Source organism: Penicillium cinerascens (assembly GCF_028974065.1).
Source record: "Penicillium cinerascens strain IBT 15544 chromosome Unknown contig_24_segment0_segment0, whole genome shotgun sequence".
NCBI lineage: Eukaryota > Fungi > Ascomycota > Eurotiomycetes > Eurotiales > Aspergillaceae > Penicillium > Penicillium cinerascens.
The window spans coordinates 1,346,124-1,358,277 of record NW_026695290.1 but is presented as its reverse complement, the minus strand read 5'-3'; the positions used below and the strand labels follow the sequence as shown (position 1 = coordinate 1,358,277).

The following is a 12,154-nucleotide window of genomic DNA, read 5'->3' as shown; positions in this document are numbered from 1 at the left end:
CCTAAAAAAAGCAAAACAAAAAAATAAAACAAAACAAAACAAAAACAGGCAGATATATAGAGAAGGCCCACTAATTTAAAAGGTATAACTCACTACCGTTTGCGCGCTAGGACCAAAGCACTGCCCCATTCCACATCGATCTCGATCCCCTTCCAATCCACACTGTTTCGGGATCCCTCTCCACGTAATCCAGGCTCAGCCTCTCGAATAGGTTCCATCATCTGGTCAATCCCATCGCCCTCACCACATTCATATTCTGCACGACGTTTCCGGTGCGGGAACTGTTGCTGCCACTTGTGACATGAGCTCCACGTGCGCATGTACTCCTCAATCGCGCCCAGAGTCATACGGGCCACTACCGATGCCCTGTGCCCAAGTTAGCTAAGTATATAAGCCCTAGATGATCTTGTATATACTAAGGCCTCGGCAGACCCATAGGCGGCCCCAAGAAGGAGAGCCATGGGTTCTCGTGGCGAGCTATGCCGAGGTCTAGCTCTATCTAAATTAAATAATCCCCCGTCAAACGGAGCCCCCCTTCCCACCTAATAACGCTAGTACTAGCAATTAATCTCGGTGTGATCTGCATCTCCCGATGTCGGGTCAGAAAAGCGCATCGCCGTTAATGTCGTTATTATAGTATTAGTATCGTGACATAGTGAAAAAGGTAGACTGCGCAGACTCTGTTTTCGGAGCCCAAGGAACCTGCTCGGCGCGAAGGCACATGTGACGACGTGTGGCCAACGTACGGGTCAAGTCCATGTCAGAATTGGCCTTCGGTGCTATCCTGTTTGCGCCAATATTGTGAAGGCACCACCGAATGAAGGCACGAAACCTTTAATCGGGATCTTCTCCATACGCTGGCCAAGCTTTTTTGGTGCAAGCTTTCGGCCCGGCAATTAATTCCTTGGTGGCGCTGAAATCCAGAGAGTAGCGCGGCACGTACACACGTACAATACAGTAATTCGACTCCGCGTTCGTGTTTTGGCTCCCAAGTCTTCTCGAAAATATGCCAGTGGGCCTCAACTATGTCTTTTAACGAGCTACTATGCAACTAACCACCAAAATTGCGCCAATATTTGCCAAACCTTGGTTATCATTGACTGAGTTTATACACATGCTTCCGGGGCTTTTTGAACACGATGGCCTAGCTGTGTGCAAAAATGACACAATAGAATCGAACAACAAGAGGCAATCTCGGGGATCCCACTCCGATGTATGGTACCTAGACTATGTATACGAGCAAGTTGTCTTAACCTAGGCCCCAAGTAATGGTTATCGTGCAAAAAAGCAATGATCTATCCTTGCTGCTGGATGTTTTTATCTCTTTTTTGCCAGATCGGTTGTTATTTTGTATAGTTGGGAATCGGAAGTTGGACTTTTGTATATTCAAAAGGCTTTGGAGATTCTCTGCGTAAATAATTCAACTCAGCTCTCAGATGTGATCAATGGGGTCACAAATCAGGCCCTTGTACTCTCATTTCCCCCCAAGTCAACCTGGACGGACAACAAACTAGACAACCATAGAATCTATAAATACGGAAGAATGGCTTCAGCTCCCGAGTTCTGCGCGAATAAAGGATATCTTGGATTAGCTCTGTACGCAATGTTGGGAGCAGTGACAAAAATGACATGGAAAATACTACCTGGATTTTACCCCGTTCAGTCTCTCTCTGTGCATAGATAACCTTTCCATGGTCGATGACAATGGCATAGCGAAGGCCCCGATGACCAGATGGTTCTGTCCAATTAATACTCTTTGAGAACCTGACATTTGGATCAGAGAGGAAAATCTGACATTAAGTGCGTCAGCTGAGTATTATTTGCCACTGTCTCACAAACCATACAATATTGTTGTTCGTAACATTATTTGCTTTCCCCCAGCCACTCATAACATTTGCATCGTTGAAGGAAATAATTGCCACGAGATCGACACCTTTTTCCTTGAGTGCGGGAAGATTCTCAATGTAATTGGGGAGATGGAGACCAGAGCATGTCCGGGTGAAGGCACCTATTGAAGATGGGAGGATTATTTTTCTGCATGCATGTAACGTAGGAACAACTAGAAGTGAGAAAAGAGCATACCGGGTACAGAAACCAAAATAACTTTCTTGTCAGACCATTCTTCCGAAGCATTGTAAGGGATCGCAATCCCGCAAGAGGTTATGGAGCTCGTTTCCTCTGTCCAGGGTATATATCTGCCATTGAGGGGTGCTTGTTAGGATACATTTGGACTTGACTATGAGATATAGGGAGATGGGAATCTTGCTGGAATACGACATGGTCCGGGAAGCTGTCGCCAGGCTTCAATATAGAATCCATGATAAAGTGGGCCTCGGTTCTTGTGTGTTTCTGAAGATGAGCCTCTCTGGTAAAACTAGCTGGGCTTGAGTGTTGGATTAGAAGCACCGTACTACACTACTTATATTTATATAGAACGCCTTTGGCATGCATTGAAGGGAAAAGTGAAACCGCCGATTTCGGGTATTGCAAGCGCCGATTAACGCTCACCCAAACATGGGCATGTATGATTGTACAGATGAACAAGGTACCGCGTTGAAACAGATGGAAATAAATCCCTAGTTACCAAAATCTCAGCCCACGAGTTGAAATATAGATAGTTTTCATGTTCCAATTTATCTTGACTTTAATGAAGTCTTCTTCAAGATGCTCTTTCAATTTACAAAACAACAGTCCTAATCTCTGCCCGCCCGCCCGGGTTGTAGGCCCTGCTGCTACCGAATCCAGCGGCCGTGGATCTAAGGAACTCACTGCTGCGATTGCCGGTGAAATTCCAGTCCCCGAGAAGGATTTACATAAATAAAATTCGCGCCTAGACGGTAACTATATGAATCGAAGCCGGAATGTGTCTTCTAATTTTAACTGTTGTCATGAAATGGCGGTAGGGCGAGGATTCTTTCATGAGGCTAGCTAGCTATCTTGGTGGTGATTTACGATGTCGAAATTGCAGCTCCATCCCTTCAGAGTCAGGACCTTCCCAAGGAGCTTAAAAGCCGTCATCCTTCACACAAGCGAGCCGTATTGATTGGCTAGAGGTGGCTCCTGCTGAGTAACAAGCGGAAGATTACCCGACACGGAGGACCCGGGGAGGGCTTTGTCGCTCAGAGTTCCCAGCGGCCCGTCCTGGTCGGGCCAACTTCCGTGGATTACTCTAAATCCTGACAAATAAGATGCTGGTCTGCGGTTCTGGAAGGCGTCGATCGCGTTCCAGATTCGAGTGCACGCCGGTACCAGCTCGCTATGTGTAGTGCAAGACCAGCTGAAGATGTTCTATGGGACGTGATCCTGCATTATAGCATGCGTGGACTCCACCTGCTGCTGTAGTTGGCACAGCTCTTTTGGGAAAACCGGCTCAAGACTTCTTAGCACGCGACGTGGCTTTGGACGTCCCGTCGTCCGGTCCCTTCCAAGAGACCCTGGGATCCTTTGCCATGCTGTGTCTGTTAGAAGATAATTGAAGAGTCGGCGAGTCGTAAGAAGTTTAAAGAATATGATGCATCGATGTGACCTAGGGAATCGAGTTTTTAAGACGTAGGTGGAGACTGAACTAAAAGATCTGAAACGAGGCGTAGGCGCTATTTGTCCCTGCCAAGCAACTGTGCCGGCATCAAGATTATAAGCCTAGAAATTCGAGTGACTATTTGCACACCGAAACCCCTATAGGATACTAGCGCGAAGCACAATAAAACTGCTATTCGATTGTGGATGTAGTGATCTACGGGCTCGCACAAGCTAATATTGATATATGTATTTAGTTGTGTCTCAATATCGGCTAGGGTCCAAGAATTGGAGCTGCCCTTGTCCCCGAGAAGAGCTATATACTGTAGCCTTATATATAATACCGAGAACTCATTTCTTACACCGTTGCCCTTTAAAAGTTATTTTTCTTGATACTCTATAGTGAGCTCCACTATCTGCTGTCTTTCGCTCGTGATAAGCCTTCCGAAGTTGACTTATAAAAACCGCGTAATTCGCTTCCTTTTTAAACATCACTTATCCACAAAGCTGCCAGAGTTTGACTGACACTTCAATTTCGAACCCTAGTACACTGGCTTTGCATCAAGCGCTGACTCAGGAGATATGAATTTCTAGAAGTGACACGCTGGCTTCCTAACTCCAAGTGAAACCTCTTTGCCCCCAAATACATTTCTACAACCGTTGTTTCGAGCCAGTCGCCCGCCCGCGTCGCTCGTTACTTCGCTGTCACCAAAGCGACTTTTAAGATCGCAGTCTAGGGACGTCTGTAGAAGAAGAAATCACAACTATCTTTCAAGGAAATACACCGTAGAGACGGGTGTTTTCGGCTCTCGTACACATACTGCGCGTCGAGTACTTAACTGGCTACGAGATGAAGAGTGTTTTATTATGGATTGGCTAGCCTATTCGCCAGACTTAAACCCAATAGAAAACCTAAGGGCTTTACTAAAAAGGATGAGTTATTGAAGATGTTTCCTGAGCTATGGGTGGGGTTAGGGTTTTCGGAAACTTCCTGGGACGGACTGAAGAGTCCCCGAAGAGTTTGAGAATCCGTGGCACCGTATCAAGTTTCAGATCGGGCTCGGCGTTTCGGGTTGTTTAGCATCTCAACGGCCATAGGAAGCAACGTCCTTCTATGCCTGGCTAGATTCTAACAGATTTCATTGAAAGAATAAGGGAAGGGAGTCGAAGACTCATTGTCGGGGGCTGCAATATTTGTTGAGAGGCACAAGATCACATTCCCGGAGACCAGGGTCTGGAGAATTATGACTCCTTCAATCTCGCGAATGGAGCTGTCAGGGGCAAACTAAAAAGCGACCATTGTCGGGGAACTCGGCAGGACTTGGTGAACGTCCGGCTCTGGTTCGGTCTCCGGGGAACGGAAGGAGCCATCGACTTTTCGCGATCTAGCCTGCGTAAACTATAGGAAGTGTACAGGTCTGCACAGGACTACAGGACTGCACCGCGGGTATCCCGGGGAACTGATAGATAGTTCAAGAGAAAATGAAGAGTCACATCCTGTTTACTCTGAAACCAACGCCCCTTCGTTTCCTTACGTCATCCGCCACTAGTGCCAATCGAGCTCTGTTGATTTTTGTCTCAAGTTGAGACCTTTCGCCCTCATTCCAGTCCTCTGGCAGGCTGTGGCCCTTTGTTTTCACTCGTCCTTCCTTTCTTGTTCCCTTGACCTCATCGACCCATTTTTCATTTCCGCTGCCGAGCCGGCGTCCTGAGATCTAACCGCTCGACCCTTTTCCTTCGCGCCTAACCTTTGCAATCGCAACTTGCGTCTACGGTGTATACACTCTCTTTTCTCGTACACCTTGCTCGAGTATCCGAAGAACTCCCAGAGCTCCAGTCACTCCCTTCAATTCTCAGTCATAAAGAAAACCAATGTCCAGCGGGAACTGGGTGCTATTAGCTCGTGGCCATGGCCACAGAAAATGGAAACCCTCGATATCCGCCTCCATTGGGTGAATCTGATCTTCGCGGCCGTCGCAGGATCCCTCATCCACCGCGTTTGGATCCTTTGAAGATTGAACCACGCGTGCTGCGAACCGCAAAACCAATCCTGAGATCGTCGCCAAACTCTCCCCACTCCGCGCGCCCGCCGCGATCGCATTCTCCTCTGCCGCCAGTGAACCGGACTGTCGTCGAGGAACGTCCATGGATCCCGGAATCGTTAAGGGCAGGTTCGCCGCAAGGCCGAGAAGAATGGAGAGCGAAAACCCCGACCGGTCGCACTCCCCCTTACACGCCTCCTGCAGACCGAAATCCCCCGACATGGTATACTCGGGATAACGATTTTGACGGGCCAACCCAGCACAAAGCCCCGCCTGCCAGGGGCGGTCTGCGGATTTCCATGTCGATGTCCAGGTTGAATAGCAGGCGGCCCAGACTGCAGGAGTCTCCGGACCGTCGCCAGGAATTGAACCCACACGCTCTGCCATTACCGCGCTTCCCTTCGAATGGACCCGCGGACGACAATGCCCTCAGAACTAGCGTCAATTCCACTATGACTTCGCGATCCAGCGTCGAGCAAAACAGCGGTACCGAGCGCAGCAGCGTTCTCACCAAGAGCAGCTCTATCACCGACCTTTCACCTGATACCCCAGACGCTCCTTATATGGATGAGGGAATGAGTGTGGAAGACGCGATTTCCATGTACCTGGATGGCTTCAGCGATGTGACCGAGGAACCAGGCTCGCCCAAGTCTTGCGCTGAAAGCAAGGCCCCATCCATAACTCCCCCTCCATCAAGAGATTCGCGCGTCGAAAAAATTTTCCCACCCAATACGACATCGCTGGACGACATCCCTCCCATACCCCCATTGCCACAGCCAACCTTACTGGAGCCAAAAGCATTTGAGCCTGCGCCATCAGAGCGTCCAGTCTCAGAGCCCTCGCCCAAAAGCCCGCCGCCACCACCACCCACTCTTCAATTCGAACCAACTCTTCAATTCGAACCAACTCTTCAATTCGAACCGACGCCGCTCACATCTCCAATTTCCGATAAACCGTCCAATTTACAGACTTTCCACCGGCGACAGCAGTCGCGAATCATCATTCCAGGGCCAGTACCACCCCCTCTCATTTCTGGAAATGAAGCTCGGGATGAGTACGGGTTCCGCAAAGCCACACAGTACGTCACGTTGGAAATGTATCAAGCCTGGAAAGGCCCATATTCCAACTACGCGGGTCAGCGACGGACGAAATGGCACGAAATGCTCAAGGAGCATGGGCTGTCCACGAACGACCCGACTGTATTCCCAGCACAGTCCAACAAAGTCAAGCGTTTCGTCCGAAAGGGCATCCCGTCCGAGTTCCGGGGTGCAGCATGGTTCTGGTACGCCGGCGGGTACGAGCTCCTGAACCGACACGTCGGCCATTATGACGACCTTGTGCAAAAGGTCATGAACTCGCCAAGCAACGATGATAAAGAGCACATTGAACGAGACCTCCATCGCACGTTTCCCGATAATATGCATTTCAAGCCGGACGGCGTGGACACCGCCCAATCTGGTCAAAATCCCGATGTGACGACGGAGACGCAGATGATTCAATCACTTCGCCGGGTGTTATATGCTTTCGCACTCCACAACCCCAAGGTTGGCTACACGCAGTCGCTCAATTTTATCACCGGCATGCTTCTTCTTTTCCTTCCCGAGGAAAAGGCATTCTGGATGCTGCACATCATCACCTCAGAATACCTCCCCGGTACTCATGAGATCAGTCTAGAAGGTGCAAACATTGATCTCTGGATCCTGATGGTTCTCCTCCGGGACTCCATGCCCGGCGTCTACGCCAAGATTTCCAGCATGGGCGGGACACCGTCCGGCCGCAAAACACCCCCGCTCACTGTTAATTCGCGATTACCGGACATCACTCTGGGGTTGACGAATTGGCTCATGTCGGTGTTCATTGGTACTTTACCTCTCGAGACCACGCTGCGAGTCTGGGACATTTTCTTCTACGAAGGCTCCAAGACGTTTTTCCGTGTCTCGCTTGCCGTCTTCAAGGCATGCGAACGGGAGATCCTCGCAGTCTCCGACCCGATGGAAGTATTTCAGGTGGTACAAACCATACCCAAGAAATTGCTCGATGCCAATATCCTGCTCGAAGACTGCTTCGTGCGACGCCATCGAGTCGGGCAAGGTCGAATCGAAGAACTAAGAGCCGCGCGACGGACAGCTGTTCGCCAGGAAAAGATGCGCCGGTCGGTCGCTTTCAGCAAAGGTCAGATTCAACCAGCCACCGACGATTTCGGAGTCCGCCCGCGAAATGGTCACCCGCGTGTGGTGGATTCCCTGCGCAATCTCAAGCAACATGCATTCCGATAGCATGCTGGGTCGTGGCTAAAGCCTAGCCGATGTTCTTCACCCGTGGACCGGTCACCCCACGATCGGGAGACCGGGCAACCTAGAACCGGTCTCTACTCTTGGCCCACTAATCTCTGTAATTATAATTGTCCTCGCCGAACTGGCAGTGTTGAACACCTCACAACCATGAGGAACCCTTGCATTTTAAGGCGCCTTCGAAGGATACCTAGGCATGTTTGATATATTGGAGTGCAAGGTCTGCATTTGTACATAGCACAGCATAGATAGCATCAAAAGAAAAGAAGCACTAAAACATGAAGAATGCCCAGAAATGCCGAGCAGGCAACACAAACAGGGACTCAAAATGAGTTTAGCGCTATTCAGACGGAGTGAACCCGATGGATCCATGGACCCTTGTAGGGCTGATCCGAGCGTATCAGAGCTGATTATTGGGTCGATCGCTGCTTCCTCCACATCCACCGCATCGGCGGTGCATGTCGTCATGCATTCTAATGCGGGAATAAATAGCTCCTTGCTTCCCCCCACCGAGGAGTATTTCGTCTTTCCGATCTTATCTCCCAGATACGCAGCGATGAGTGGTCAAGCAGCAAGCTATTACGACCCCAATCAGGGCTTCGATGCCCAGGGCCAAGGCCAGGCAAAGCCCAACGGCAAAAATGAATTCAATGATCAACGTGGCAATGGCTATCAGCCACCGCAATCTGCGCCAGAGGCCAAGCCAGCGGTACCTCCGCCGTATCCTGACAACCCCCCGCCGTATAGTACTTTCGATGAAGCTTTCAAGATTGAGCGACCTAAGTGGAACGATCTCTGGGCGGGTCTGTTGGTAAGTGATTGTCCCCTGGGAAAAGGGGTCCCCGAAGCTAACAGCAGTTTCTCAGTTAATCGCTGTCTTTCTGGGCTATGTTGCAGTGTCGGGTTTGACCATTCACTCGTATGCAACCAACAAGAGTTTCAACGGAGGTGGAATCTACAACTCCACGAACGATTTCTCGCTCGACACCAACACCCTGGTTCTATTCATCTTCGTCCTTTGCGTCGCGCTAGTTTTCTCATGGCTATACTTTCTCGGCGCGAGATACTTCACCAAGACCTTCATTTGGGCCACGGGCATCCTAAACATCGTCTTCGCGCTCGCCACGGGCATCTACTATATCGCGCGGAAGCAGTACGGAGGCGGAATAGTGTTCTTGATCTTCGGTGTCTTCGCCATTATTTGCTTCATTAGCTGGATCCCGCGCATCCCCTTCACGGCCTTTATGCTACAGACCACCATGGACGTCGCGCGCAACTATGGCCACGTCTTTCTGGTCAGTGCTCTGGGCGGCATCGTCACTGTAGCTTTTGCGGCTTGGTTCTCCGTGACTCTGGTCGCGATTTATGTCAAGTACGAGCCGGATTCCAAGGGGACTAATCCAGCATGCGCGAATGGTGGCTGCAGTACCGCCAAGGTTATTGGTCTCACGGTGTACGTGACTTTTGCCATGTACTGGCTCAGCGAATGGATCAAGAACACGGTGCACACGACTATCGCCGGTGTGTATGGATCGTGGTACTTCTGGAGCAAGTCTGCCGGTGGAATGCCCAAGGGATCGACTCGAGGTGCATTCCGTCGGGCGACGACCTACTCGTTTGGCAGTATCAGTCTGGGAAGTCTGATCATTGCGATTATCCAAATGATGCGCCAGGCATGCTCAGTCGCACAGCGACAAGAGGCGGCTCAGGGCAACCTGATTGGTAGTATCGCCATCTGGGTCTTGGGATGCATCATCTCGCTCCTTGACTGGCTCGTCACACTATTCAACCGCTATGCCTTCTGCCACATTGCGCTGTACGGCAAGGCCTACATTCCCGCTGCGAAAGACACATGGAAGATGATGCGTGATCGCGGCATCGATGCCCTGGTCCAGGACTGTCTGATGGGTCCTGTCTTGACCATGGGTTCGGTCTTCGTTTCGTACGTCTGCGCCCTGCTGGCCTACCTGTATCTGCAATTCACGAAACCTGCCTACAACGCGAACGGGGATTTCACTGCGGTGATCATGGCTTTCTCTTTCGTCATTGGATTGCAGGTCTGCCAAGTGTTCCTGACGCCCATTGGCAGTGGCGTTGAAACCATCTTCGTGGCTATGGGCTGGGATCCCCAGGTGATGATCAACGATCACCCGGATATCTATTACAAGCTTGTGCAGTTGTACCCTCGCGTGCAGCAGGCGATCCACGCCTAAACTTTGGAAAACCTTCGTTTGGAATTTGCACAATAAATTGATACCCTGAAAACTGGGCCGACTCCGTGAATAACGAGTCTTACGAACAAGTGCATGTCAACGTCTACTTAATATCAACACGGCATAACGGAATGACATGTATTTCATTGATCATTACAGTCTCGGCCTTTAATTTAAATAAACTAATAGACAACCATATAAACTCCCGAACCAAAAGAAATAATTCCTATGAGAATATACATCTCATCCAAGTTTCACCCAATTTTCGATCAACCAAGCCAACTCCTTACAGAGCAATCATCAGAGCCATGACGGCAGCAACACCCAGAGCAGCAACACCGCCGTGGGCTGCATTGACCTGGGGAGCAGCGCCCTCGAAGGTGTGGAAGCGGTTGGCACTAGCACCGCTGGGAGTAGGGGTAGCCGCCATCTGCGAGTAGACGGCAGACGAAGACGAAGCACCAACCCGGATACCGTAGGAGTAGGACGGCGACGAAGCGGCGGCCATACCACCCATGCTGCTGCTGGAGGGCACAAACACGGGGATCTGGGAGACGTGCATGGAACTGGTGGGGGTGGCCTTGCAGGCGCAGGACTCGGTCACGGTGACGGTCATGATGCGAGCCTGGCTGTCGTCGCTGGGTAAGTAGGCGCGCATGTTCAGGTCCCCAGCGGGCTCCATGGGCCTACTGCCGTGGCGAGCGGGGGCGGCCATTTTGTCGCCGCTAGCACCGCACAGGGAGGAGGCAAGGTCGTCCATGGCTGGAATGTGTTAAACTTGAGTCGTCTCGATGGATTGGTTGATATCACCTACCGATACCGGCCTTGTTGCAGGCATCTTTTGCAGATTGTGTCAGCTCAGAGATCGCATCTTTGTTTGCACACAGGCACTGCGTGTTGTTCAAGTTGGTGCAATCTTTCAATTTGGACACGTCGATGCCCTCGAGAGCAGCAGTTGCGCAGTCGTAGTACTCACTAGCAGATTGCGCGGTGACGGCACCGGCCATGAACAGAGCGGCGATGAACGAACGCATCTTGGTCGTATGGGTATTAGGATATGGTGAAGATTAAAGTGTAGTATAGCAAAATTGGGTGTGGTAAGGAGAAATTGCGCCCGGCACTGGGAGCTGGTATCGACTTAAGTAAAACCCAGCATTCATACCAAACGAGGTGAAATAATTGGCCCTGAATCAGCATCCCTTGATCCCAGGCCTTTGGCGAATGGGTGATGACGTTCGGACATTCTGGTGTGTATCCCCGTTGGGAAGGGGGACGGCGCTTAACCGGCGGCGTAAGCTTTGGCTGGCATCTTGCTTACCCTGCACACTGTAAAATACACCCTTGAAGGCACAGAAGCACCTTGTAGATCGCTTTGGAATGACTTAAGAATGTGCCAGTTGCCATGTCCTTGTGGCAGTGTTTGGTGGTATCCCTAGTTACCCTTTCCTCCGAGGAATGTCCACCTCCAGGAATCCTCACGTCCAAGTCATTCTGGAGGGTCTTCCCACGATCATTACCATGATGGAATGGTCAATCCTGTTTGGATGAGATGCCCTGTTCGTAGTTGTCGTGGCTTGGTTGGTCCCCAGACATTTTGCAAGTGATATGAGTTTTGAATCGTGAGTAATTTAGTCGCCAAATATCTCAAGCAAAAGTGCAGTAAAGGCTGGTGGATTCCATAGCAACTGTCAGAGTGTAACGTACTTAAATAGGAGCTTCAAGCAATGTGGCAATGTCCTCTGACACGTTCAAACAAGGGGATGATCCACGGGTACGCCAACTTAATCCAACTGGCCGGAACTTAATTTGATTCTCGGAGATATAACACTGGGCCGCGTAATCCAATGGTTCGTAAAAAGTAAGCATACAGTAGTCTTCAAGCTGGTGGTGAGAAACCAAGTTCCAAGTTTACCTACAGTTCGTGAAGGTCTTGATGTGACACTGGTGGAAGCGTCCAAAGGAATGTACATCTTCTTCATATGCAACGCAGATTTTCACTAGTCCGTATAAAAGTCAACAAAAATTCCCTGAAAAATGCAGTGTTCATTTGGCTCATGAGAGGTTTAGAACCTACGTACTCCGACGATATCAC

General features: G+C 50.3%; 5 protein-coding genes across 5 annotated transcripts; 2 read left to right on the top strand and 3 right to left on the bottom strand.

Annotated features, from left to right (window-relative positions):
- Positions 1–92: 92 nt before the first annotated feature.
- Positions 93–461, bottom strand: N7498_003607 (uncharacterized protein; the record flags this gene model as incomplete). Its single annotated transcript, XM_058450669.1, has 2 exons — positions 93–366; positions 433–461. 2 exons carry the CDS (start codon positions 459–461, stop codon positions 93–95), a joined length of 303 nt encoding a protein of 100 aa, XP_058310131.1.
- A 1,066-nt stretch (positions 462–1,527) lies between these two features.
- Positions 1,528–2,279, bottom strand: N7498_003606 (peroxiredoxin family protein; the record flags this gene model as incomplete). The annotated part of the gene is made up of 5 exons (XM_058450668.1): positions 1,528–1,563; positions 1,641–1,790; positions 1,845–2,008; positions 2,083–2,195; positions 2,275–2,279. 5 exons carry the CDS (start codon positions 2,277–2,279, stop codon positions 1,528–1,530), a joined length of 468 nt encoding a protein of 155 aa, XP_058310130.1.
- A 3,146-nt stretch (positions 2,280–5,425) lies between these two features.
- N7498_003605 (putative GTPase activating protein (Gyp3)) lies at positions 5,426–7,834 on the top strand (the record flags this gene model as incomplete). Its single annotated transcript, XM_058450667.1, has 1 exon — positions 5,426–7,834. The coding sequence occupies one exon, from the start codon at positions 5,426–5,428 to the stop codon at positions 7,832–7,834; it is 2,409 nt and encodes an 802-aa protein (XP_058310129.1).
- A 571-nt stretch (positions 7,835–8,405) lies between these two features.
- N7498_003604 (choline transporter-like family protein) lies at positions 8,406–10,062 on the top strand (the record flags this gene model as incomplete). Its single annotated transcript, XM_058450666.1, has 2 exons — positions 8,406–8,660; positions 8,716–10,062. 2 exons carry the CDS (start codon positions 8,406–8,408, stop codon positions 10,060–10,062), a joined length of 1,602 nt encoding a protein of 533 aa, XP_058310128.1.
- A 286-nt stretch (positions 10,063–10,348) lies between these two features.
- N7498_003603 (uncharacterized protein) lies at positions 10,349–11,096 on the bottom strand (the record flags this gene model as incomplete). The annotated part of the gene is made up of 2 exons (XM_058450665.1): positions 10,349–10,824; positions 10,877–11,096. 2 exons carry the CDS (start codon positions 11,094–11,096, stop codon positions 10,349–10,351), a joined length of 696 nt encoding a protein of 231 aa, XP_058310127.1.
- Positions 11,097–12,154: the final 1,058 nt, after the last annotated feature.